The sequence below is a fragment of the Grus americana genome, chromosome 2 (assembly GCF_028858705.1).
Source record: "Grus americana isolate bGruAme1 chromosome 2, bGruAme1.mat, whole genome shotgun sequence".
NCBI classification, from domain to species: Eukaryota; Metazoa; Chordata; class Aves; order Gruiformes; family Gruidae; genus Grus; species Grus americana.
Genome location: NC_072853.1, coordinates 122,759,237 through 122,787,199, shown reverse-complemented (window position 1 = coordinate 122,787,199; position 27,963 = coordinate 122,759,237). Strand labels below are relative to the sequence as shown.

General features: G+C 40.4%; 2 protein-coding genes across 8 annotated transcripts in view; one reads left to right on the top strand and one right to left on the bottom strand.

The window, feature by feature from the left end:
- Positions 1 to 148: 148 nt before the first annotated feature.
- EAF1 (ELL associated factor 1) lies at positions 149 to 22,662 on the bottom strand. Its single transcript, XM_054816366.1, has 6 exons — positions 22,529 to 22,662; positions 18,862 to 18,956; positions 15,489 to 15,625; positions 12,763 to 12,929; positions 6,093 to 6,323; positions 149 to 4,114 (listed from the first exon to the last, which is right to left on the bottom strand). The coding sequence occupies exons 1-6, from the start codon at positions 22,629 to 22,631 to the stop codon at positions 4,068 to 4,070; spliced, it is 780 nt and encodes a 259-aa protein (XP_054672341.1). The 5' UTR covers positions 22,632 to 22,662; the 3' UTR covers positions 149 to 4,067.
- A 66-nt stretch (positions 22,663 to 22,728) lies between these two features.
- Positions 22,729 to 27,963, top strand: part of METTL6 (methyltransferase 6, methylcytidine) — a 37,465-nt gene continuing 32,230 nt past the window's right edge. For all 7 annotated transcript variants that reach the window (XM_054816362.1, XM_054816364.1, XM_054816363.1 and 4 more), the window contains exons 1-4: positions 22,729 to 22,772; positions 24,346 to 24,729; positions 25,397 to 25,531; positions 26,752 to 26,922. In XM_054816362.1, the coding sequence (XP_054672337.1) occupies positions 24,448 to 24,729; positions 25,397 to 25,531; positions 26,752 to 26,922 (588 nt within the window). In that variant the 5' untranslated portion in view covers positions 22,729 to 22,772; positions 24,346 to 24,447. The remainder of the gene's footprint in view (positions 22,773 to 24,345; positions 24,730 to 25,396; positions 25,532 to 26,751; positions 26,923 to 27,963) is intronic.

The following is a 27,963-nucleotide window of genomic DNA, read 5'->3' as shown; positions in this document are numbered from 1 at the left end:
GGCTAGCAGGAAACGCATAGCACACTGAACAATGAAGCATGGCAATTACTGAAAATAAGTGTTCTCCATTACAAGTAATTCCAGGCTACGTTTCTCTTAGTTTCCAAATTAAAAAAAAGACACACACACACAAAAAAAAAAAAGCATGGATCGTTCATTTTTTTATTCAAATAAATGGACTTTGGAGGAAGAAAAAAAAGACTACAAAGCTTTGCACAGCAAACTACTTCTATGCATAGCTATACACAGGCATACAGCTAGTCTGTAATAAAGCAAACTGTGCAAATCAACTTGGGCACAGTGTCTTCAAAACAGATGTACTACCCACAGTTAAGCTCTGAGCTATTCCGAGCAGTGCTGAAGAAAACCAAACATTTTCCGATCAGTCTGCTTTCTCAACAAAATTGGTTCAGCCAAGACTTATGCCAGGAGGGGGATGCTTTGGTGAAACAAGAGAGGGTTGTGCTGCACGCTCTTATAATGTATGGCTCTCATCAGGGGACCGGGATGCCTTTTGCCCGGAGGTGATCGTACCTGTGGTTTAACTGGAGTGACTCAAGCCGTCCCCGCTGGTAGGGTTGGTCAGCCCTCGGGTGGGGGACAAAGGATGAGGTGGTGGAAGCTCTTCTGCATGACTAAAATTTGAAACACCAGCTTGGGCATTGCTGCAATCATATTTTAAGGTGTCCAAGATGGATAAGCAGGTGGCTGAATGTGTCTTTTTTGAAATAAAATCTTTTTATTAGAAAAAATTAGTAACTATAGTTGAAATTATGACAATCTAATTGAATAAATTTAAATCATTATTGACTATTACTCCTACAGCAATTCTAATTACAGGAAAAGTCATAAGCAGGCCACGTTTGCTGGTGGAGTTCTAAGCAAAGTCAAACCACTGAAATGGATGATGTCACTGAAGAAACCATCAGAAACCAAAACTGTCATGAACTGCTAACCTCGCCATAGCCAGCAGGCAGGTCTCTCATGAATGCAAAGAAATACTTAGTTTCAGTTCATTCAGATAATTGCATTCCGTATGCACTGTTAGTTCACATTTAAACTAATTAGCATATAAAAGATGTTCCTGCCTTATGTGGAAAAAAAAATAGCGTAGATCCACTAGTGCTAAAATCCTGCAGGATTACAACCTACCAGGAATAATCAGGAATACTTTGTTTCATTACCAGGTTTAATCAAAACATATTTTAGTCAACTTATTTCTCCAGCATGTTAAAGATATTGCCAACTAATTAAAAGAATTCTAAATAACTGCTTTTCTGCAAGTAATTTGAATTCCAATTTCCATCTGAATAAAACTTGCTGCAAATCATGAACAAATGAACAACCATCTAATAGAAACGCACAGACAACTTTCACTATTTCTTAATATAGGAAACATAAAATTTTAAGTGCCCCAACTCAAAATGTCAGGTTGGCAATGGCTTTAAAACACATTCGCGTGTATTTAGAAAAAGGAGAAAAAGTGGCAGCCACCCTTTCTGATCTTACGAGTTGCCTACTGATGTCTCCACATGGTTCACCTTCATGAAACACGTGCCACAAACCCATGAGAGCTGTGGGAAAGGCAAAGATCCCGGAGAGCTTCTCTGGCAGGAGGTGCCAGGAGCTGCTTGGGGACACAGTGGCAGGAGGGGACAGGCTGGTCACACACACGTAGAGACCGCCAGGCTTACGTCCACGAGCAGGCTGTGGGTCACTGTGTTACTCACCAGCCCCGTGGGCAGCCAGATGCTGTAGTCTAGGTGCGGGATGTGCAGCTACACAGCTCGCCAACAACAGGTTGGCCACCCTTGATTGCGATGCATTTCCAGGGAGCACGAAGGACGGCCAAATGTTGTTTAAAAGCTGTATGCAATTGCGTGAAAAAATGTTGATTTCACTACCAACAGAGAAGGGAAGAAATCTTTTAGGAAGGGATAGCAGGGAAACGTGACCTAGAGTACAAATATAAAACAGGGCGAAAATTGATTATCTGAACAAAGTTTTCTCACTTGCTGAGCTAAACCATAATTAAATTGGCAATTCAAATTGATGTAGCCTGGTGGTGTCTTATCATCTTAAGTTTCATATATTTTATTTACACATAATTAGTAAACTTCCTATGACGTGTCCTGGATTTTAGAACACATAAGCAGCCAGTGAATGATAGGCAATGAAAATGCTGCACTGCCGCTTTTCCATTTAAGTGCAAATAATGTCAAGAGAACTCAGGAATAAGCTCCAGTAACGGGGAAATGGCATCAGAGAAATGGCTCCCTGCTTATTCAGATCTTAAGCTGCGGAAAAGTCAGGAGTGGTATTAGCATTAATTAGACTGTCAACCACCATGCAGATCTCCTGCACCAAAGTGTAAAATCCCAAATTGATACAAGCTTGTTGAAACAGAGCACTTCTGCGGTCAGAGGAGGAATGGGGAAAAAAAAGAAAAGAAAAAAAAGGACAGCAATTCTGGCTTTACTTCAAGTATATTTCATAATTGTCTGTTAAAATATGTACCCACATCACAAAACACTTTTAAAAAAACAAGTATTTTTAAATGTATGTACAATAATGCAAAAATATGCCTACATATGTATCTAATGCAAAAAAATAAACCATTTAATAAAATCTCCCTTCAAATGTCCCCTTGCTCTTCAACACCTTAAAAAAAAAAAAAAAAAGCTCAGTAAACAAACAGGAGTTAAACCACAAACTAACAGACAGACAAAAGCAGCGCAAAGCAGAAGACACCTGAGAATGGAGAGGCATCCAATTCAGCTTCCCATTCCCCTGCGTTACAGCACAACTACAGCGCCACTTGTCCTATGCCGGTTAAATTTTGGTTTTAAAAAGTCAGCCTGGTGTTCAAGCTGTAAGAGGCTGCCCGTGGCACTCATTTTCCATGTGAGCAAAAAAAGTTAATGATAATCCAACTAAGCACCCTTTAAACCCCCTTAAACAGGGGTGAATTTCACCCTAGGCAAATATTTCATGTTCTGTCTACTCCTGCCAAGCACAGAGATCCTGTCCAACAAATGATACGGCCTGAAGTCTACCTGGACAACTGTGGTGGAAGACTTGTGAAATTTCACGGTTAATTGTTTAGTTCATCTCTTCTTTCTGTGTTCTCTAGGAAACTGCAAAGAGTGCTCTGGTCTTACAATTCCAGTAAGTCCAGTATCTTGTATTTGTGACGTTGCAATTTCACTGGTCATCGGGCTCCTAAATATTTCGGAAGACTAGGTCTGAATGTCTGAGTTAAGCAAGACACTTCAGTTGCAAAAGATAATGCTGATCTGGTTCTTATTTTGATGTGTTCAGGTGACTGATGTATATCCTTTATCGTGCAAGAGTAACTGCCCTCAGAGTACAGTTGGCTGTACATGAAATACAGCTCTTCTTTGCAAAGGCAATCTGAGGAGTATTCAGTATTGCTCCCTATAGGAAAGGTGGCAGGAATGGAAGCGCTATTTATAAAACCTGCTTATAAGGCACTGGTGCAGCAAGGTTTGTGACGAACATGGTTTTATGATTCCTATTTTCCAACTGTTTAAAACTAAGTCCATTAAATCAACCATAAATAGCAATAAAAAGATGTTAGAAAAATCCCAAACCAAAGAAATCAACTTAGTACTGAAACTTAATTTATGACAGTCCCACTTCAGTGCACACACTAGCTCCTGCATGTGTTTTAAACTCACTGTTGGCTCATGCTCACCCTATATACAAAAGTTGTGTGTCCCCCCAAAAAAAAGTCATGATGGGCTGAATATCTTCTACAAACAATAAATTTGTGGATGACATCATACAGTTATATATATTGGCTTACCGACTGTACATATCTATTTAAAGCTTTAAAAGAATAAGAATATACACAAAATATACACTTAATTCACAAAGTAAACCAGCCCTCAACATCTGCTATTTTGTAGGGCTATGCATTTCTTCTATTAAAATTCCACGCATGGAACTATCTCTGTGCCAGCTCCTCTTCATAAGCAATAGGATCACTTCAAGGTAAATTAGTTCTTCATGTATATGTAACAGAAACAGCAAAAGCTCAGCCTCTAGTCATCACTGTCGCTCCCAGACTCACTCAACTGCAAGTCATTTCCTATGGAAAACAAAAACCAACAAAACACAACAACTGAGTAGGCGTTAATTCACATTTCATGGCAATCAAACCAAAGAACAGTCACATTTACACTGGAAGATTTAAATAAGAATAACACAAGAAATGAATGCAAACATCATCTGTCATTTAATGGAACTGCTTTCCATGCCCAAGAACACTAAGCATGGGGCTAATACACGGTCGGATTTAGGCCAAACCAAGCATCCATGGCTCCACGGCCACCAAAGAGAACAGCACTCCCCACGCTAGCAGCTGCGGAAGACATTCCACAGCCTCCACCCAGCCAACCTCCTGTATGTGGCTCTGGGACAAGGCATTGGAGAATTTCCTGGCTTTCTTGGCCCTTTTAAAATAGATTTTTCTTTGTTTAAGTCCGTTTGGATAACCAAGGCAAGGCCTCCACATGTCAATAAACCAAAAAGAACGTTAAAGCCATCGCAACTCAAGGCTATCGGCTGAACTAAGGTGACACATACTGCAATGGTGAAAGCCCCCCTCCAAAGTGCAAAGAGAGATCAGACAAAAGGAGGCCAGGATATGGATCAAACCTACAATCTCAGACCGTTTTGCAGAGCAGTTGTGATTCGGTGAGGTGGAGGGGATAAAAGGGGGCAAGAGTCATGCTTGTATTCCGGTAACTGAACCTAGCTCTTCCATGGTCCCGCCTGAAACAGCTGCAGAGCAGCTACGCAATGGCTATGCCCTGGGTTTCGTCATCTCCTCTCCCCTTTCTGAAACAAGAACTTGGGTTAGGGGTGTTTCTCCCCATGCAGATGGTCACCAGTGACTTGAATGCCCAAGGACATATTAGTCCTCGGCAAAAGGATTTTAAATCACAAATTCTCCTGGAGTCAGAGGCTTCTTGATGTCCAATGACCTATGCAGTATTGTTGTTGTGGCCCAGGAGAAGCAGGGAAGAGGCAGCTCACAGCCAGAAACAGGGAAAGAGTCCTACTGACTTTGTTGAACTTTGGATTTCACTCGACGTTCATTACTGACAGGCCTCTCCAGTTTTCCAGCAGGTCTTTTCAGTATTGTTTATATTAATATACTTGCCTTCTGGAAGCTGGAAACCCTACATTTATCTGTATTTCAACTCCACCAGTTCCCTACGTGTGGGTGCCAAGAGATGTACGCAAACATGCCTAGGGAGGAATTAAAGAGCAATTTATGATAACTAAGTTCTAGTTTCTTGGAAATCAGTATTTTAACTCCACTGAGTTAGGATATACCTGATCTAGCATAAGGAAAGAGCAACACAGATGTACACCATCTCCCCAGAGAAAGTCTCATGGGACAAAACTATGCTTTAAAAATGTTTTCTACACTTTTTAAAGGGTGGAGTGAGTTTATACTGATTCAATGCTTGCAAACGCTATAGCTGTAATATTTTAACCAAACACATGGCACTTTAAATTTCCCTTCCAAACGTGGTATTTGTAAAAACGCAGCTGAGACCAACACAGTATAGAGTAAATACTCTGACAAAGCAATACAGCTAATAATGAAGACCACAGAGACTGTGCATTTATGACCACAGGATAGCCTTGTGCCACTGACAATTCCTTACAGACTTTTAACTGACACGCATAACAACCCCACTATTTATGTCTAATCTGTGTTTTCACATTAAAATAATTCCCATCCTCCAGTGCACCAGATCTTCCTGCACTGACGCTCTGCTACCCACTCACTCCACCTGGAGGGCTGAATCAAGGCTCAGCCTGGTCAAGGGGGGCCATCGCACTGATGCCCACAGGCTCTAGACCAAACTGAAGCAATCTCCACACAGGTCTTGGCCCTCTGTTCAAAGAACCCCACCCACATATTTCAGACAGCGCGACTCCCTGGGATTACTGTTTGGCAAACTGCACTTCATGGAGTTAGCCCAACATGCTAAGAAAACAAGTGGTCTCAAGCAGCTTCCCACAGCGGTAAGACAGAAGCCTTTACTTACGTAGCGTGCTCATGAGCTGATTGCTTCCTTGGGGCCTGCTGGTGCCGTTAGCAACAGCATTCCTGTTGTTATACTGCTGGTGAGGTGGCTGGGAAGGGGAAGCGTGTGCTAGCTCTTCCCCCTCACTGCTGGAGCTTTCATCTTCACTCCCACATGAGCTTTCTGAATCCGATGAGCTGCTTCCACTGCTGCTGCTCATCTGCTCAATAATTTCAACCTCTGCTCTCAGCTCTGAAATAAAAGGACATTCATCTGGTTGAAACCATAAACAGGGCCCCATGGAATTTTGGAAAAGAATGTGAAAATGCAATAGTTCTGTCAAGTATCATTTATCACATCAAAATGTCTCACATGAAAGAGGGAGACAGGAAGGAAAACCAAAAAAATTCTGAAAACTTTTTTATTTAGTTGTTGTAGCTAAATTTAAAGAAGCAACAATATAGGTTAGTATCATAAAACCTTCACTTCCACTATTATTTATATACTTTACACTCCTGAAAGCACTTCCTGCTTCATTATTTTTGACAGGTTATATGCTCTATGTACAAAGTAAGTACATTTCTTGATTGAGTTTTACAGGCCAACAGCCAGCCCATTTTTAAAAAGCATCTTAATCTGGAAGATCTAAATTGTTAGATGTCAGTGACATTTAGGCTTTTGGAAAACACAGAAAGGCGGAGGAGGGGGGGGCACAGGCACACGATCACAACAGAAACTGCCTTGTCTTCAAATAATGCATGAAACTGCTCCAGAGCAGAGTCACACAACTCATTTTAAACAAACTTCAGAAGCAGATGGATGACATCACATAACTTTGCAGCGGGGCAGATGAGAATATTCACATATTGGGGAGTGGTAATAATACCTTAACCTGCTATAGAGCCTACAAGTAGCCAGGAAAATACAGACTACTCTGAAACTGGGAAGTAATTCAAGTCAGACACACCCCACTGCAGGGTTTCCAGTGCAAAGAAACATTGCAATAATACCATGACAGCACCACGACAGCCGCATCATCAACAGCTAGTGTTGGCTGAACAACCGGTTACTAAACAGCTATTAAGGTAAGTCACCCCAAATCATACCATACTGTTAAATTTGTCATATAATTATATATGTCGTATGTATATAAGTGGCCTAAACACTACTAGAGGACAATTCTTTTGTATCCACCCACAACGTTCAGTATCAAATGACTCAGTTCACCTGGGCAGGTTTCCATGAGAGAACAATATTCACACATATGTTAAGCATAGGATGTGAAACCCTCAAAATTCAGGCTTTTGTTGTGCTAGCAGTTTTATACCCACGGGGTTAGAACTCAGCGCTTGCCCTGGAGAAGGCTAAAGGGACAAGACAAAGAAGGGAGAGATGAGGTATTATCATCTCTACCTGGCAAATGGAGAACTGATACCAGGAGTAATTCACCATAGGTCAGATGTGTGTCTGAGACAAACCCCAGCTCCTCAGCCAGGGACATCCTTCTTGTGTATGGCATAGCCAGATCATGTAAAATGAGTCTTTCCTTTATGTAAAAATGGCACAATTTCAATGCTTATCTTCAATCCCTGCAGGAGTAAGTCTGAACAACTGGAACTTCCCTTTTTCAATAGGACCCATTTTCTTTGGGCTGCTTAACACTATAGACTAACAGTTAAGTTTTCAGCCTCTCCATTATTTGCTGGAGAGAATTCCTCTAGCTCAGCATGTATTGGCTTGAGAAATTAAGTTTTCTTCTGCTGGTTTTAAAACCGCTATTTTCCAATTTCAAAGTTCAGAGCTCAATTTCAAATGCTATAGTTATACTGAATCAGAGGCAAGGAAGGCGTATTGAAAGAGAACAACCATATGACTAACTCCAGCTGGGTATTTAAGGTTAGTGGGGTTGTTCCTCCAACTAACTTCCTAAATCTAGATCCCTAACTAGACCACCTGTGTTCTCTGTACTTTATTAGTATGCCAGGTAAAACTTGTTCTTTCTTCTTGAAGACATAATATAAGACATCATTGGAAGAGGGAGGAAGAATATATGATTAGGCCAACAGAAGGTATTACTTATTTCCACACGCTTCTAGTGATGGACTTGTTAGTTGTAAGTTATAGTGATGATAACAATACATTGTTAGAATATCCTGGATTGTAGCAAGCGCAATCACCTATAGACCAGAGTCCATACTGCAAAAAAGATTCAATAAAAAAAGCCTAACAAAGGTCAAGTGTCTGAGAATTACACACGTATGCTCACAGAGCTAGAGAATCTATGGCTGAAATACAGGAGTGTTGGCACACGGACTGAGAAAAACACAGCAGGTCAGAAAGCAGCATATAAAATAGCGTGAAGAAAGTGAAGCAATCTAGGTGGTGAAAAGAAAAAGATACAACAAGACATGCGCTCCAGAGAACTAGAAAAAAAATCTAAACAAGAAGTTTGAACTCAATACAGTAGGAGAGGAGATAACTGAAGGAAGGAAGTGATGCAGTCTGATGAATGGGAAAGGAAGATTAGCCTGGCTAATTTTAAACAGAATTAGACATTAGTGTCAGATTGAAAAGTGAGGGTTTTCTGCTGGGGAAGCAGAAAACTAAGAGACCATAAAAAAAAAGGTTTGGTTATGAGGAAGGAAAGGGAGAATGCCTTGGAAGAAGTGGTAAGGCCCACTATGCTGAATACAGGCAGAAAAAGCAAAACAGCGCCAGTATCACAAGCTTGAAGGACAGGGAAGTTAAGGATGTTATCAGGGACAGTGGTCACTGGTGGAAACTTGGTCTGAGCCCATCGTCTAGTCAACTTCTGCCTCACGGGCTGTCAGCTTCGCCTCAGGTCTCTCTTGTCTCTTAATTCCTTGAGCCCAGAATTCTAAACATCTCCTCTGTGCAGATGAGAAAAAAGTAATTGTTTTCACTAATGCTGTGGTGGCTGCTGCATTGCTAAAAGTCTGTCAGGCAGAACTCCAGCAGGACCACTGAGGAAGTCTGTTCAAAACCCTCTTGTGTCACCCTGTCAAAGATAGTGGCTAAGCCAACGATGACACCAAAGCCTTGTAGGAAAAACACATCTGCTTTAAAATGGTCTGATTTTTTTATTTTCCTGTTTGCCTGTTAGGCTTAGTGCGGTTATAGGTACTGAAGCCTTGGCTAAACATTTCCTTGCTGTGCCTCAAATTAAAACAATTGTGTATATGTGTACATATATGCTAAGCTGAACACTGAAAGAGTCAGACCTTTCCTAGATATTTTTGCACCGTATGATCAAAGGCCTCATGTCAGATGTTTAATGCACCTTTAAGGATTAAAATATGACAAGTTAGGATGTGCAGCAGTCACTTTAAAAAAAACTTCCCATATAGTATAGTTTTGAACACTTGCCTTAACTGAATCTACATCATCTGAAAAGGCTGACATTGCTCGGGGAACCTTAACTTTTGCACATTTCACGTTACAGCTGTAGGCTTTCTTTCAAGAAAACAAAACGGCTTACTGTTTTACACTGGCAGTCAATGCAGTTCTTAGAGTAAAAAAAATTCAAGGTCAGAAATCATTATACAAACAGAACAGCCTTTCTCAACAGGGCTGTCTTCTGTACATATTCAGTATCAAATGCCCTAATTTCTTTCCATAATCATGTCTAAGGGTTCTTACTTCTCTCAATTCCAATAGGCTATGCAGAATTTTTAACTAAAGCCCTAACCTCAGGCTGTAAGAATACCAAGGTCTTTTGGAAATAAAGTCATTCAGCTTTAGGGAGGATAAGGTTGTATGCCTATAGCAGAATGCTTACTCTTAATAATGGTATGCAAGGTGGAGAGAAATTAGCTTAATACTGGCACTTAGAGTATGTGGAGATGGCAGCTAGAAGAGGTAGTATTTTACACTGAAGAGCAAAAAATTTGATTGAGGTGTTCTTGAGAGACAAACACAGCACTATGGCATAATCCTTACACACTACAGCTGCATTTTAGGTAAACAAGATCTGCTCAGATTTTTAAGCACTGAATTTACAGTCTGCAAAACAGAAATATGTCTCTGTGGGTTCTTTTTCAAGTACGGCATGCTGTAATTATCTCAATGTTATTGAAAACATTTTTGTTGTGGTCAAATATGTCTGATAAACGCCAATTATTTCATGCACACAAATGGCTGTATTGTGGTTTGTGTGTACAAAAGTTCACTGCTTAATGAAATGTTATCAGATGTAGCCAAGTATTCAAAAAGAACAAGCTCTTATCCCCTCTTTTGCTCCCTTCAGGCAGGAGGACAATATAAAAGCTTGCAGAGGAAAGGATTCCTCTGGTCTAGGACCCTAGACCCAGCCTCCCAAAGGCCTCTCTGCGTGAAGGAAAGGACTGGTTCAGCTCTCACGCGCTCTGACTTGTCTTCAGGCACTGCTGTTTGGACAGCTGTGTAACGGGACAGAGAACTGACCCACCTGAAAGTTCGTTTCCCAGCTCATCTGTAGGGCGAGCTATGGGAATGCACAGCTGAGGGTACTAGGGGAAAGCAGAAACGTACACTGAGGTTACCTTAAAACTATTGTTAAACATCAGGAGGGCTGTGTATCTTACCACACCTTTAAGCAGGGCATACTGGGAGCAAGAGAGTGTCATAGTGCTAGAGATCCTTTCAACCACGTCCTTCGGGGATTTTAAGTTCTGTGCTGTGTCCATTAAAGAGAAAACACAGAATTTCCGCTTTATGTTTATTTTTCTTTCGTACAAAGGAGGTATTTCACCTAAAAGGAAAGCTACTGCTTGGATGGAAAGACCACAGTCTCTTCAGAACTTACAAGTCTTTGTTCATAAAAAGACAGTTAAGGGAAGATAACAGGACTGAAGTCTACCTCGCAGCTTTTACAGTTGTTTTAATAATTACTTTCATTGTAGAATGGTGCCATTTTAGTTTTACCTTTCCCAAGTAGATTCTTGCGATATAAATGGTTTAGTAATGCTGATGCTCTAGATTATAACTTTTTTCCAGCATTGATTAAGAGCATATACTGTAAGCAAAAAAACCAACCAACCAACCAAACCCCAAAACAACCCTGCCCAGGTATTTGCACTCTTTTGGGGCCTTGAACGACTCTCCCTATAAAACACCAACTTGAAGTCCTATTTTTAGTACAAGACAGGTATTCTTTTGCTTGATTTTGGAAACAAAACTCTACAGGTTATTTATTTGGAGGTACTTTCCAATAAAAGATGATCAGGTGGCAAAAAAAATAATTACTAGGACAGTTCTAAACAATGTGACTTATATTTTAGACCACTAGAAAATGGTCTTTGTAGAATAGATATTACACCAGACAAATATAACTCTCTTACTGTAACATGACCTTTACAAATCACTGTATGTACACAAAGAGCCACTGGTTAAGTAACTTATTACACACTACAAGAAAAGACATATAAAATTCACAACTGATTCAATTTTTAAATTGATATATCACTTGTTATCTTTCTCCTTACCTATTACACAGAAAATAAAAATGGCAATGCAGCTAAGGGAACTGTAGCTAATAGACTCTCAGACGTTGATTCCGTCTGCTGACCAGCGTCCAGGTATTGAAAATACTACTGCTGCGAAAGAGTGAGACCAGTCAGCACCTATGCAAACACACAGATAGCTTAGCAGTAAAAATGCCACCTAGTCATTACCATGAACTGAAAAAAACCACTCTGCTAAGTAATTAACATAGTCTGGGCAATTAACATAGGCTAAGTCTACAGGCAAAAATAGCTACGTGGGTCAGAGAGAAAAAGAGAAAGAAAAAGAGACCCAGAAAAAAATACTACACAGAAAGAACAATCTTAAAATAATTGCATCTGGTGACAGACAAGAAACACAAGAGAACCAGATAAAAATTTAAAGTCTTCCTCATTCTAACTGCATTATCTGCAGCAAAATCAGATATCACACCAGTATGAAAGGAAGGACCTGGGCAAAGAAAGTGTGCCCTGTTCACAGTGAAATACTGAGACAAAGCTTTGCTTGAGCAGGAGACTGAGTTGAGCCAGTCATCCCTTCAAGGTACTTTAACAGAAGTATAGGAACTGTATGGCAGATGCGATCAAAGCTGCAGAGGAGTGGTTGAGGTAAAGGGGAAGCTGCAGGGTTGATCACTCTCTCATCCCTCTCCTACTAGCACTACTTGGCATGGCAGAAGCTCCAGGTCTTGTGATGGGAATACAGCCACCCAGCCCTTCCATCCCACTGGGAAATGGCTCCAAGCTTACTCAGTGCAGGAATAACTTTCCTCCAAGTTACTTGATTGCGTAACTAGATCTAGACCATTAGCTTTTGCTGTTGTTGTTATCATTGCCTAAGACACCCATTCAACTTGTCTAGCACTCAGCTACAGGTTTCTGAATTCACACTTATTTTATCTTCTTTTCAGAACAGAGAAATAGTTTGGAAGAGAGAAAATTATCCAGAAAGAGGAAATTCTCTCATGCCAGAGAAAACTGCAGTATAAATATCTACGCTGGCAGAAGAGAATAAATAATTCACTAAGATGCCTTAAAATGAGATATAAAGATGACAAACCAGCTGTCAAGTACCATCTTTTAATCTCTGAACATTCTAACATTTTTATAAATTGCACACTCATAGTTTTTATTATCAAGAAGACAGACAAAACCAACCAAAACTCAGGAAACTACAAACCCTTCTTTACCTCTCTTAATGTCATCCAGCTGAGGCTCAGGCGAAGGATTATCTTTCAAAGGAGATGTTTTAGATCCAACTGCTGGCTTGGTTGGGGCTCTGAACTGTGAAGGAGGCTGAGATGCTCGGGCAGACTGTTGTTCTATTCGGGCTTGGATCTTACTACTGCCCTCTGCTCTGAAAAAACAACCAGAGACATTCAGCCATACTGTGCAACTATGTACAGCTTTTTCAATATCCTTGTACAAATGCATCATCTGTGACTTCCTTTTGTACAGATTTGTACTTTGCTTCATAAAGACAAAAGTGAATTACAGCTTTCTGTATGCAATACTTGCTTTCAGTAAGAAATAAGCATACACAACTACACTACAACACCCCTACAAAATGTATTTTCAAATCCAGATGTGGTTCAGTGGTGCCAAATTCTCTACTTGAAGAACAACGAAGGCTTTAATTTAGCAATCAGTATTTTTAAAAAAGAATAAGCAATCATAGTAATTTAAAGTAACTACATGATAAAACAAATCCACTCATAACAAAATCCTGCTTGAAACAGTCACAGCAAAAGAAACAATTTTCTCACTTGTAATTAAATCATCTCAAACTGAACTCTCTTAGAGGTCAACCTGACTAGAGCAATCATTCTTACTGCTAAATACAGCATGCAAGCATTTAATTCCTGTTTCTCATTCATTTGCTATTATCCCTTAAAAATAGTTTAAGCTGTTTCCTTAGTGGGAAATAGTCTCCAGAATAACGCTATGCCTGGCTGTTCAATTCAAATCAGTTATTTCTTCCTTTTACTGAATCAATGATGTGGTTGAGATTGTAGGACAATCAATATCCTTGGCAGAAGAAAACAAAACAAAACAAAATACTTATTCAGGTCCCCAGGTCCCTCTATGGTACACCATAATGAGATTAAATGTGTGGTGTATTTATCACACAACACCAAAGCCTTTGGGGGTATGGCTTTATGTAGTGTAGCACACAAGCAGCTTATGTGGATATCAGAGCTCAGTTTCAGTTCTAGGAGGGTCCCAGTTCAGGAGTGTTACACTTCGTGCCTGTGAGCTAATCCCACTGAGAAACAAGTTAAACTAGCCCACGTGGAACTTCCTGGGGCTTCACCTAAACCGCTTCTGGTATCTGAGCTAGGTATCTCTGTGCCTCATTGAATCGTAGGTGCAACCTCAAAAATCAAGCACAGAACCACCTTTTCATTCATACTGAAACACAGCTATTAGATACCACATTAATGCAGCTTACACAGTCATTTACAATAGAAGTGAGGATTTGGGAATACACTCACTGTATCAAGTGAAAGGTAAAAGCAAAAGATTGTTTTCAGTGTTAATTATGGTCTTGTAACTACAGAAGGTTTTATACAGAATAAGTGCAATTAATCCCCTGTGATGACCATAAAAACTCTACTCCCACAGAGTGTCAACAGGTCATTAAAGATCAAAGTAGCCATGAAAGAAAGAGAGACACTTCTGATCTGGAAAACTGAATGACTTAGCAAAGCACTATTCCTCAAAACAAGAATTCCAAATTTTTTACTACCTTGCCTCTGCTTGAGAAAAGTTGAAACATTTTTCACCTCACCAGAGCCAAAACTCAGTGGATCCAAACACCTCACTGAACCCAAGCCCTCCTGCACTTCTTTGCTCCTTTCTGACTTAAGCTTCACCTGGACAAAGTACAGCAGAACTTAAATTGGGAATTCAAATCTCATCTATGATGTGCCCATATGCACTGGACAAGATGAATGCCAAATGGATGAGTTTTCACATCACTGATTCAGAGGAGTGTTACAGTCCATTTACCCGGAACTCAAGGTGTTCTTGGCAAACTTCCAGCCAACTGGTGATGAGCTGCAACTCACATTTCTAGTAGTTTTAGCAGCTAAAGTTCTACACAGCAATGAAGTTTTTTCTTTTTTTCTTTTTTCTTTCTTTTGTAATGTAAAACTTGTACAATTATTTAAGAGCTGCTTCTTCACAAGAATTTGAATAACTGCTTTCTCTTTAGATCTCAATAACTTGTGGTCCAGTGAAGCTGAAAGAACACGATCCAGAGACTTCAGGTACTTGCAGAGCAGCAAGACTGCTAAAAATGTTCCAACTGCACATTTTGTAGCATTTGTGCAGTGAAGCAAGAATATTGGGTCAGGGAGGATTTCTAGCCTCAGCAATTCTAGGCAAAACCTCATAACCATTATTTCTACAGTTCGCCCCCAGCTGCAGGCTTTGGACTTCTGTTCCACTTAATATATCACTGATCCAATACAGAGATGAGTGTTTCCTGTTCCCTAAGAGTGTATTATTAAAGCATCATGACTCCCACAGGAAGCGGTAGGGAACAAACCTAGAAAGTCCAACAATCCTTTTGACAGCCTAATATTTCCATGGTCTTTTGGAGCTAACTAGAGATTCCTGAAATACATCCCATCCTTCAGCCTCCAAAGCTTCAAATCATCAGCGGTGTTTCATTGCAAACTATAATTATGTCCTTTCAGCAGTGGAGAATTTACAAATTCTTTATTCTTGGATTCACACTCCTATTTGCATTTTTAGGCAAGATAATTGGCCGTGTAAAGCCCATAAGGCTTAGTAATTAAACATCGCTACAAAATAAAAGAAAACTGAGTTCTGGTTCAAAAGACAGCCTGAAGAAGAAACTTCAGCAAGAATTAATTAATCCTATCAACAGTCCTGTTCCCAGCTTTACCTTGTTTTCTTGACTTGAATGCTGCTACTAAGTTTTTCCAGCACATATTCCCCAGTGTCATGATTGATAATAAGCACACAGTCCTTCTGATATGGCCTTTTATTTCCTTTAAACACAGTCATTGGTGGAGTTGAACCCTGGTATCAAAGAAAGAGCACACATTTGTTTGGTTATATTCCCCTACCCAAAAGTTTATAAACACTAAGAGAAATTAATATATGTATTGTTCTGACCAAGAGGCTAAGCGGTTAATGTTTAGTTCCTACAGAAAATGTTCGTTCATGAAAAGGGAGAAATATGGTTATATTCAGATCAGACGTTTCGTCATAGCAATATTAGGCCTTTCATCATTTTAAGTGTCTCTGCAGTGACAAAACAACTTCTCCATGGTTGCTATTATTTATAGTTCTCATTCCCAAAATGATAACATAACTGAATTTGCATAGCTGGCCCTGACAAGTGTCAGAAATCTTCTTGACATTTCTGCTCTGGAAATCTTGGGGTTGGATAAGAAATAAAGTTCTAATTATTTGTGTAGCAGAACTGTTGCCTAAAGAAATATTGAAAAGTAATTTAAACTGGTCTGTATTTAATACATATAAATATGTGTGTATATATATAAAAGGCAGGATTTTTGTAGTGGATTACAAAAACCTGTCACAAACAACATAAGAACAGCTGCCTTTTTCAAAGTCAGGTTAGCATGTAGATGCCATGCAATTATACCAAAATGTCTTCTCAAAGCAAATGGGTATTTTGACACCTTCCAGAAAGTCCCCAAATCCACGCAATGCTGCATAGAGCCATAAAAGCCAAATGGCTTAGACTGAGAAGCAATAAAGACACACTCATGTGGTGGTGCACGCTGGCTAACTGATACTGCTGAGATTATGCTCAGCTGTACTGCATCCATGCACAGGCTGGCTCATACACCTGTTTTTGGTGTTACGGGAGGCAGAATCTATGGTCTATCTGCACATAGCAGCACGGACACGTACCTGGCCAGGTCAAAAAAGGACATGTTACTCAAAGGGGATATACAGAAATAAGTTCTTGGCCATGAAACCTCCTCAGACTTCTCTGTTATGTATAGCTACTGTACAAAAGAAATTTAAAAAAAAAAAAAGAAGTTTATTCACGTGCATCTTTGCACATGCTGTAAGAAAGCAACCAAAATCAGGGAGAAAAGGAAAAACTGCACTCTTCTACATTTTATTCTAAGTAGCAAAAACTAACAATCTTGTTTTAATCACTCAGAATGCAATTCCTATTCTCTGTGTTGCTAATAAATAGAATATGTTTGAATTTAAAATGGCTTTGGAGCAGTAAGGGTGAAAAACCTGAATTCCCAACAAAGATACAGTAAAAGATACAGATACAATTCAGAGAAGATGTCTCAAGAAAGTCTAGTCTTCAAAGACATTTTACATTTTTATCATTCCTACTTTTAAGAGAGGAAAGCGACATTTAAGAGAATAAAAAGCAAGCTGCAAGTCAAATCCCGCTTGCTGTTGACAACTAAGTCAGGAAATGTATAATGCACAAATTTAATGAAAATTGATCAAAGCTTGTTGGCTATCATTCTGCTACCCAGAAACCTCCTAACTCAGCAAAGACTGTGATTTCAGCTAAAAAATTAAGCAGAAATAGAACCCTGCTTAAGCAAATTAACAGTCCCACCCTTCTACTTAAAATTAAATGTTTAGTTTTTATGTTAGTGCCTAAATAACACTGGCTTACAGATTCTGCTGATTACAGAATAGGAGGAGGAGGTAGGTGAAACAGGTGACATTTAATCAATCTGATGCTTTCACACGTGAGGGTTTTTTAACAAACAGAAATTCTTCACTTCCCCAACCAAGACTGTTTATCTAATATTAAAGCTACTAAATCCACATGTAGAAATAGTACTTCAATTTATCCAAGCAGCAAGGGACACCAATAAATCTCCACTGAACAAATTATCATAGATATCCTCAGGGACCAGGCAATTTCAAAAAACAACTTAGAATCTGAATCCTATCCAGCTGTTGAGCAACTGAGAACCAAAGCAGGATCCAAGAAATTAAGTAAAACTTGTCAGGATGAAATGATCTCAAAACTTCTCAATCTTTTCCAGTATGTTCAGTGTTTTCCAACTCTCTGCCCGGAACAGAGGCAGCGCTGCCTTGGAACAACATACGCAGAGCGGCTGCATTCAGTGCAGTTAGCTGCCTAGGCCTCCAAAGCCTACTGTAAGCTTAAAGCTGTTCTTACTCATGAGAAGACAATCAAATTAAACTCATCAGTACAGAGATTCGGAAAGCGTCATTACAAGTGATGTTATTCAACACAGAAGATGAATGAACAACACTGCTCTCAGTCAATCCAAGATGAATGACACTGATATTAATTGTATTGTTACTGGCCCTCAAATAGCACTACCATGCTCATTGTTTTTATAGACAAAAACTAGTATGTAACCTCCTGCAGCACTAAAGGTGACTAAAGTCATATAAAAAACAGGAGCGGGGGGAAGCAGGCTAAAGCCTCATTCAGTGAGAATTATCACAGTACCATCACCTACCAATTAAACATGCTAGAATAAATAACACCAAAAGGATCTGACACATGGCTCCCAAACTGACTGGTGGCCCTCTGCAACCACCAAACCCATCAAAGTCTGTGAATTCTGATTTATTGGCTTGACACACAGCACTAACTTCAGCTAATAAACAAATCCAGTTCCAGCATGCAAGCACTTTCGTTTTGGTAAGGAAACCACTGAACCTTCAATTACAAAACAGCTGCATGTATAAACAGTTTCATCACTTGTTTTATTGCTGTTTGACCGTCATCCTCACACAGTAGATCTTTACGGCATAATTTGAGGAGGAAGTAGATGGGAAACCACTTTGTTGCCACTCACCAGAACTGCCCTCGTCGCTTCCGCTGATACAGGTAAAAGCAGGGAATCCCCTATGCTATCTGTACGTTTTAGTAATGGGAAGAATATGCTTACAGGTCTACCTGTGGCTTCTGAATATCAAACCTTGAGTAAAGCCCAAATTACTCTGCCTTTCTTCGTTATGCCATAGCACTAAAAATGGATGGAAACCAAGTATAGAGCTTCAGCTAACAGTAAAAGTGTTATTATTCAAGGAAGAGTAGGAAGGAAGGAATCGAAAGTAAAGAACAGGCTGTAGCCTTACAAATGTAAGCCTTTACAAATATTCAACTGTACAGTCCTTTCCTAAGGTAACACACTACAAGTCTGGCTGCTCAAATATTGAAATCACTTGTATTAACAAAGATGAAAGTGAAAATAACATTAGACTGTAACTACACTGCAAATTTGTTGGAGAGTAAACAAGGACATGTGTAAGAAACTTACTGGAATATGTGGCAATGTGATTGTTACGTCATCTCCTTTACCCACTTGGAGGTCCCCCTCACAAGATGTATCAATCGATGCTGGCTTAAAATCATCTAAAGAGGAAAACAATTGTGATTACATTTCTTAGAGTCTTCAGAAGTGTTATCCTGCCCTGCAAAGAGTCACTGCACATTTACTGTGATTATAGGGAATGCTAAAATATACATTAGTGTTTACAGTAGGGGTGGAATAACACACCAGTACAACGTGTCTATGCTCAGCGCCCCAGTCATGTGATGATTCTAAACTTCCTTTTTAAAATGGAAATAAGGTTCTACATCTTGTGTTTGAAGACCAAAAGTAGACTTCTCCAAACCCCAGGCTTTGAGTGACATTTAATTTTGCAGGCAAGTGTAAAACTGTACCACGCATCTCAAAAGAGTATCAACTTACAAACCTGAGGACTCTCTCTGTGACAAAGACTAATTTAGTAACACCAACTCATTTAGCCTTACTGATATTTCTGGCTATTTAACAGCCATCTTGCCTCCACAATACCTCCTCAAGGGTAGAGGAGACCTCAGATCTCACCTACAAGGAAAACAGAGGTGCTGATCTTACTTCAGCAGGCTCCATGCTAGTCCAAAGCCACTGTGGATGGAAAGTATGACTAAGGTGAGACACTGTAATAGCTTTAAACTAACCTTGGTTTGAAGTATTTTTGCTGTATTGTACAGAATGCTTTGTCCCCCCAAACAAGGTACTTCTGTTTAGTGTATTTATTTGAACTAAGAATATTTTAATTTAAAAAGTATTTTTACCCTCATTATTTTGTCATGCTGATGAGCCATAAAACCCAGAAAAAACTATCAGACCTTGTAATATTTTCACAGAGGATTTAGACAAAGTGAAATAAGATCAGATAGACAAGGGTTGTTTTGTTTGTTTTTAAAATAAGCCTCCATTAAATTCTAGCATCTCTGGATGAAGAGGTACAATCATGTTCATGATCAAGCCTTTTAATTACTGCATTAGGTAAAAAATTAATATCTCAGAAAAAAATTAAATATAATTCCACTATGAAAAGCACATTTGCAGAAAAAAAAAACCAAACAAACCCCCGGCTTGTAATAAATTCTCATTAAGAGGACATTAATGTCTAATTGAGTTTTACTTCGACAGCACAACAAGCAGAATCAGGCACACTTGACTTAATCCTCATGCCTTAACTGCCAGACCAAATCATACCCTTTATTTTCATCTGAGCAATCTATTTCTAGCTATTGTTTCCCACCTACTTTATGTGCAAGCTTGCTAAATAAAACAAACCAGCTGTACCAGAGCTAGTGTCTTTGCCAAAAAAGGATCAAGAGTTTCAACAGCACAGGTATAGCACAATAGAGTTACTCTAAACAAACGCTCAACAAATTGTTTTCATTTGGTTAGCTTACTAGGTGTACGTGCTGTAGATTTGAGCGCATGTATGTCCCTCCAAATGTACCCACAGTCCTTTTTCCAAAAGTCAAATGTTTTAAGATGTGTGTTCCAGGGATAATCCAGTTTTTCAGTACAGTATTTCATAAACATTATGCAAAGGAATGAAGTATTTTAAGAAGGCCAAAACAAATTCAGCTTACAAAATCCCCTTGTATTTTATGTGAAGAGGATTACAGGACCAATATAATGCTTGGATCCCACATAAATAATTCCCGATCAACAATTAGAAAAAAAAAATATAACCAAGAAATGAAGAGATCTCACTTGAAAGTCACAGATGGAAAATACAGCATACAGAAAGCTCTTTTGAAATAAAACTGCATTCTTCCAGTTATAGTCTGAAGAGCTCTGACTTTGCAATCCCTTAAGAAATTGATTATTGAAGCACTTTCAATTCTAGAAATCCAGCGTACTTCTATCTGGATATGGCTTGGGTTTAATTCATACACTATCCGACAACAACCTCATTCATTTGAGAGTTGGGCTATTTTAAAATTTTGATTTATAAATGGAAATTTGCTAGTATGTTAGTGCTGAATAAAACTGTTCAGTGTTACGTATAAACAGTTAAATGTACCAAACATATGGTATGGCATTTTTTAACATGGTGGAATTATGTATAACCGGAGGGGTGAAACACACAAAATTTAAGTATTAATCCACTAGACAGAGTTTACTATTGAGCAAAATAACTTTGCCTCACTCCTTGACCATCTGCTTGAGTAACAGCTCAATCTAGAAAGCTGTACTTTCAAGCTGCACTCAGGTGACTAATATCAGAGAAATTACTTACTCGTAGTGTATGAATACAGGCCATGAGACCGGCCCTAGGATTATGCATCATACAACAAAAAATCCTACTGTTAACCGTATAAATTCCCCACCTTAATACAAAGCTACTGAAACATAAGTTTAGTATTACTTTCATTTACTGTTGGTGATTTACTACTCATTTCAAATCCTGGACTCATTTAGGGGATGAAAAAGCAATTTCTTGCCCACAGTATTCAAGTACAGAGATACAGTGAGCTCCTCTTCAAAACAATCTTCTAATATGAAATTAAATGTACCCAATGAATGGTTAGAATAATAGCTGGTGTCTTTAAAAACCACATATTATTCCAATTATTCAAAAACTTTATAACTGCTCAAGAGCCTACCTCCGATTTTATCTTATTAGGCAGTAGTCTATGCATTTGAGTCATTTCTGCTCGCTTTTCTAGGAAATGATTTATTACTGCGGGCTGGAGTTGACACAGCCAAAGACGGGGCTGCTGGGTTACATGTTGCCTCATCGCAAAAATAACCAGTTAAAAATCAAACTGTGGGCATCTGGGCTGCCGACCAGCCCCGCTCCTCTCCAGGAACTCCGCCAGGCCCAGGGCATGCAGTGACCTGTCCTGGGACTGCCAATAAAATAAAATAAAATAAAATAAAATAAAATAAAATAAAATAAAATAAAATAAAATAAAATAAAATAGCAAGCCACTCCCTTATGGAGGGGATAGCTTTGTGCTCCTAAGCGATTCACACGCATTTTATGAGAAACTTCATAAGCCGTTCGTCCTCCCTGGCCTGCCCTCGCCCAAACCTCCTCCCCACCAGCGCTCTCGGCTGGCATCCGCCTTCCACTTCTTCCCCCACGTTGCCCGCCGGAGATGGTCATCTCTGTGGGGAAAACACTCGTGGGAGGGAAAACAGGCGCCGGGGGGGGGTGGGGGGGGCAGGGGGGAGACGGGCGCTCGGGGGGGTGGGAGGCGGACGCTGCGGGGGGACGAAGCCCTGGGGTAGCGGCGTGAAGGAGGTGGTGAGGAGCAAGGGGGCGGTGGGGGTGTCAGGGCGACTGGAAGGCTTCATCGTGGCGGGCTAGAGGCCCCTTTTGCCGGCAGGGAGGGGACGGCCCTTAACGAGTAAGAAGCCGCGGCAGGACCCCGAGAGGAAACCTCGGTGAGGATGGTGGGGTGTCGGGCTGGTACTGCCCCCCGCCGCGCGGCCGCCACGCGGGAAGGGGTCCGAGGACAGGGGGCTCGCCGGCAGGAGGGGCGAGTGCGCCAGAAGGGGAAGCGCCGTCGGGGCAGGCGGTAGGGAGACAGGACGCGGGGAGCGTGAGGAGAGGACGGAAGGAGAGGGGGGAAAGAAGGGGCAGCCACAGCGAAGCCCGCCGGAAGGGAGAGGGGGTGGCGCTCACAGCGGATGGTGTGGAAGAAGGCCTTGGGCCGCCGCTCGAAGCTCTCGCCCAGCTGCAGCGGGTGACCCTCCTTGTCCAGCAGCGAGTTCGCCGAGCCGTTCATGGTCCCCGTCCTGTCCTGTCCCCTCCCGGCCCGGCCGGTCCCTTCCTCTCCTCCGTGCGCTGCCGCTCGGCGCCCTTCCGGGTGCCGAGTGCAGCTGGGAAACTGCTCCGGGGCTGGCGGCGGCGGGTACAGCGGAGCGAGGCGAGGCGAGGCAAGGCAAGGCGGGGGTGCTGGGCCGGGCAGGGGCTGGTGTCCCCGCGGGGGGGGAGGACTCGGAGGAGAGGGGGGGGAGCCTGGCGCTCCCCACCCTCGGGAGGGCAGGGCAGGGGCAGGAGGGGCCTTCCCTGCCGGGCTATTGAGCGCGGCAGTGGCGGCCCTGGCCCCTCTGAGGGAAGAGCTGTTGGCGGGAAGCCGGTTTCCCTGTGGGGGCTCTGGGGGGCTTGCACAGAGGTATTATCTATTTGCGGTCTTAGGGCTGGATTATGCACCTTTAAAAGGCTCTTTAGCCTAAACATGGGCTGTTAAAAAGTGTTTATCATTGTGCTAACTTCACACCACAGCGTTTTCTGAGCGCAAATGGGTCAGTGAAAGGACTAGCTTGGATTAATTTTTTCTAGCTTGTCCTATGAAGAAATATAAACGTTGATCTTTTTGTAGCGTGCCAGGCACACAGTAGAATTAAGCTTTTTGTTGAGGATATACTCTTTTTGAGAAGATTTTCTTTCAAGGGAGCCTCCTCTCTGTAACCTTTTCCATTGTTTTTGAAGGAAAAAAATGTCATGTCTCCCATCAAGCTGGACAAAACTTTGACAGTTCTTTATTTTATTTGCACACGTTTGTGTTTGTGTCATGTAAGATAAAATATGTAAGCGAAGTATTGCTCTTTTTTTTGCTTTAGGGTGGGTACTGTTAGGTATATTTTTCTTATTTCCATTTTGGTGAAATGACACTGATGCCCGGTTCTGGGTGCTGATGTACATGAGTAACACGTTTTGGCTGCCTGGGCTTCCCTGGGAGTTACTGAGCTGTGCAGGATTTAATTCACATGTGCCATCTTCCAGGATCTGGATGTTTGTGGCAAGGCAGGGGTCAGAAATGGTTTAACATCAGAGAAAAGATTTGGATCCCTTCCTAGCCTATGCAGAACTCTTTTCATTGCTCTGTTATTGTTAACTTCTGAAAGTAAAACCACCTGTGATTGTTAAAACTGGCATGGATCTTCAGGAGGGGGCAGTGGAAGGAGTACTGACACAGGCCGGGTATGGGCATTTTGGCCACAGTACTGGTTTTGTTCTCTTGTTTGAGTGGTATGGTGTTATAAATGCTGATGTTTTCACCAGTATTTTCTCACAGAGGTGAGAGCAGGAAGGAAAAATGCTAATGTGAATACAGTTTGTTTTATCAACTTTAATGGGACTTTAAAGTGTCACCTGTTTTTTTAGTTACGATTTTTCTGAGGTGTTCTAACTGGGGTTAACAAGAACCACAGTCCTTACTTTCCATTTAAAGTCAATTTTAGTGAAAATAAGCTTAGAGCTGCACCATCTTTCTCTTGTTAGGTAGCTTTCTAGGATGCAGAGGGAAGACCGGCAGACTCAAGAATCTTCTTTAACTTTGACATCAATGTGATGTCATATGCAGTTGTTAGTTTGGATGGAGGATTTCTGAAATTAAGAGAAATCTGGTGTCATTGCAGTCCATCAGGTAGGACAGATCACTGTAAACTTGTAACAAGTGCACATTGTAACTCTTTCATTTTTTCTTCTGCTTTTAGATCCTCAGTTATTTTACCGAATTTAAGTGATGGAAACATACACTAAGGAAAAAAAATCACCCTTGGGTCTTTGGCATTCACATTTGTGTGAAAGAATCTAGGATGTTCCAAGAAAGCACATCACCCAATTGCTTAAATATAACAACAACATCTACTGAAGATGGTGCTTTCCAAAAAAAGGGCCATAGTGCAAGAATCCTTAGCCCAGAGGAAGCTGAGAGACTGGCAAAAGATCAGGTTTTGGTGTCTGAGTTCAAACAACTAAAACTGGAGAAAGAGGCACAGAAGAACTGGGATTTATTTTACAAAAGAAACAGCACCAACTTCTTCAAAGACAGGCATTGGACAACCAGAGAGTTCCAAGAGTTAAAAGCATGTCGGGAGGTAAGATCTATATACTTCTTCTGTAAAAGGTGGGATCGATTGTTTCCAAATGATTTAATAATACCTTTAACAAAGTCATTAGGGTAAGAGCTGTCACATGTTAAGTTTGCAGTGCCCTGTGTAGTCTCTCTTAATATCAAAGATATAAGAATCAGATGCATCAGTTCGTTTTCAGTTTATAATTGACCCATACTGGGTGCTAAGAATGAAATCTGGAATACTTGTTTTATGTCCTAAATAAAACACTTGTCTCTCTGTGGTGTGACGTTTTCAGATGCAAGTTGGTGTGCTTCGGAACACTACTTTAATGAAAAGCATCCAGAATTACAGGATAATTGCAAAACATCATTAAGGGGAATAGCCAGATGCATCTGTTCATTATAGCTGAATGAAGGACAAGACAGAAATGGTACAACAATCTGTTGATTACTTAAGGGGTAGATGACTAAAGAAATATTAATATATTCTAGAACAATTTGTAATTTTGCAGAAATCAAGATTTCTGTTTTGTAGTGTCAGATTATCCAATGGATGCCTACTTCAGTTTTTGAATCAATGGTAATTAAAATTGATTATAGCTTTTAAAATGCTGATTGAACAGTGTCTCTGCTCATATCGTGAGGAAAACAAAAATGATGCACTTTATTTTGGATTTCTTCCTCCTCAGTTTGCAGACCAGAAACTGACCATTCTGGAAGCAGGCTGTGGGGTTGGGAACTGCTTGTTTCCACTCTTAGAAGAAGATCTGAATATTTTTGCATATGCCTGTGACTTCTCTCCTAGAGCTGTTGAGTATGTGAAGGTTGGTGTGATATTTGGAACTTCTTTTAGAGTGTCTTTAGAAGCTTCTGAAATTACAAATGACTTCTCTTGCCTTCCTTTTTGTAAGAAGGGTAGAAAAGCTTTTACCAAAAAATGGAAAGTGATCCATTTCATTGGAGCTCCTATGCAAGGAGCCAAATCATTGCTCAAGACCTAGTTTTTCAGTGTCAAATTGTAGCATTATGTTAATGTATGTATACTACTTGACTGGTTTGTGAAGACACTGGTTTTTTGGGAGCGCTAGTATGTCTCTGCTGAGTCTGCAATACAAGCCAAATTTCTCTGGGGTGAAAGCTTGCCCTTGATATTTGTGGGGCAGAGGGAGTCCTGAGGAGAATCTTGAAAACAGGGCCATGAAAGTTATTGTTAAGGAAATTTGTAGGCTGATTAAAAATAGGTATGTTTATACTTATTCACAGGTAAGTGGTACTGCAGTCCACAGTTAAGTCTTCCAGCAAGGTGGGGGCTTTGGGTTGTAAAAGTCACCTCGTTTATTAAGTTTGTAATCACAGGTAAATTTTTATATATGTGTTATTTGAAAGCATTCTCGTCGGACGTTTGTGACCGAGAACCATAAGGCACATACTGCATATCTTGTGGGAAGGATGGGAAGAAATACTTGGGGCAAACAGGGGAGGACAGCAGCTCCCTGGGATGCCACAGCTGCACTGCAAGATGAGGTTGGGCTGAGTGTGTACCCTGGGTTTTGGATGACTTAGTGGTGTCTGTCTCCACAGTTCTTGCTGAACTTTTTTGCCTAGACCAGGTTTCCTTTTACCTAGCAAAACTGTGGGCTAGAAGAGCCCAGCTATGTGACTTGAACCCGAACTGTTTACAAGCTACTTGTAGCTCAAGAGATGTACTTTGATCACCTTGTAGTACAGAATTTGTTTTAATAATATTTCTGTATTTTTAAAGAGTACATGCAGCGGTAAAACAGAAATTGTATGTTTTCTGAACTGTCTTAACGCACATTCCTTCTCAAATTCCTGAGAATAGGCTGTTCTAGTAGTTGTAGTTTCACTATTGTAATATGCAGCAAAGAAATTCTGATTGCATTAGTCACCTGTTGGAAGTTAATGTTCTTTTGCCACCATGTTTTGTGTTGCTCTACTGATTAGTTTCACAAGTTTTTTTACTTTTTTGCAATAACAAATGCTGCTTGTTTTCAGTGAAAGCATACTCTTTTCATTTCCCTAGAAAAATGCCTTATACAGTACTGAAAGATGTAAAGTGTTCCAGTGTGATCTTACTAAAGATGACCTTCTAGAAAATATACCAGCAGATTCTGTGGATATTGTCACACTTATATTTGTGCTTTCTGCCATTCATCCTGACAAAATGCATCTTGTCTTGAAGAACATTTACAAGGTAAAACCAGCTGATCTTACAGCCTTTGAAGCACTTTCCTTCTTTATAGCTTGACAGTACAATCTTTTTCTGAGAAAATAACCCCTCTTGTAGTGGTGATCTTTAATACTACATTCCGTGGGTGTATTTAGTTAGTTCACCTAGTATATGGACTAAAATATGCTTTGCAATGTCTTTTTTCTCTCTTGGTATTGTGAGGATTTGTGAATTCTGGCCTAATGCATGCCATCAACATAACAAAAAGGTATTTTCAACCTGTGACTTGGGCTTCTAGGTTGTATGCTACAAACAGTATTTATGGATTGCGGAAATGTCTGTGTTAATAAGGTGTGAATGACAGTGAACCAAAATTGACTTCCAGAAGATACAGTAACTTGCAGTTAGAATGTTATTGTTATTATTAAACACAATCTGTGGTGATTTAAAAGTGGGATGTTCAGAGATCAACATTAATCTAGAGAGACTCATCTCCCTGGGCTGCCTTTGTTAGTTGATAGAGTAGGAGAGGCCCATCCAGAGGGTGCTTTAAACAATCTGAATTGTGATTGTTCTGAATTTCCCTGAGATGTCATATATTGACTGCAGAGGGAAATGGGCAACAGATTTTTTTATTTATACGTATGTGTGTATGCATGTATTTGGGGTTTTATATGATCAGATATCCTGTTTGTTTTATCATCAGTAGTTTGAAAAGGCAGTGTTAGATTTTTGGTATATCTCCAGCTGTTTTCCAAAGTCAGGATTGGTTCTTAGCTCGTGCACATGAAAAAGCTAATTATTGTTTTCTCTGTGGAGATGCCTGCTTCATTTAACTCACTTGTAGGTTTCTGCACAAATTTGCAAGTGGCAAGTACTCCTTTTCTTCTCTAACAAATGCAGCTGGTGTTTGATGAGGTAGGAAGGTTGCATGCGTCAAATGTCTGAAGTCAGCGTGGCCACCGACCATGTATTTCTAAATTTTAAACTCTTTATGGCTTGATTTCTTTATCAGAGAGCAGTTAAAAAAAAACCCAAACCCACAACCCATTTTCCTGAAATCGT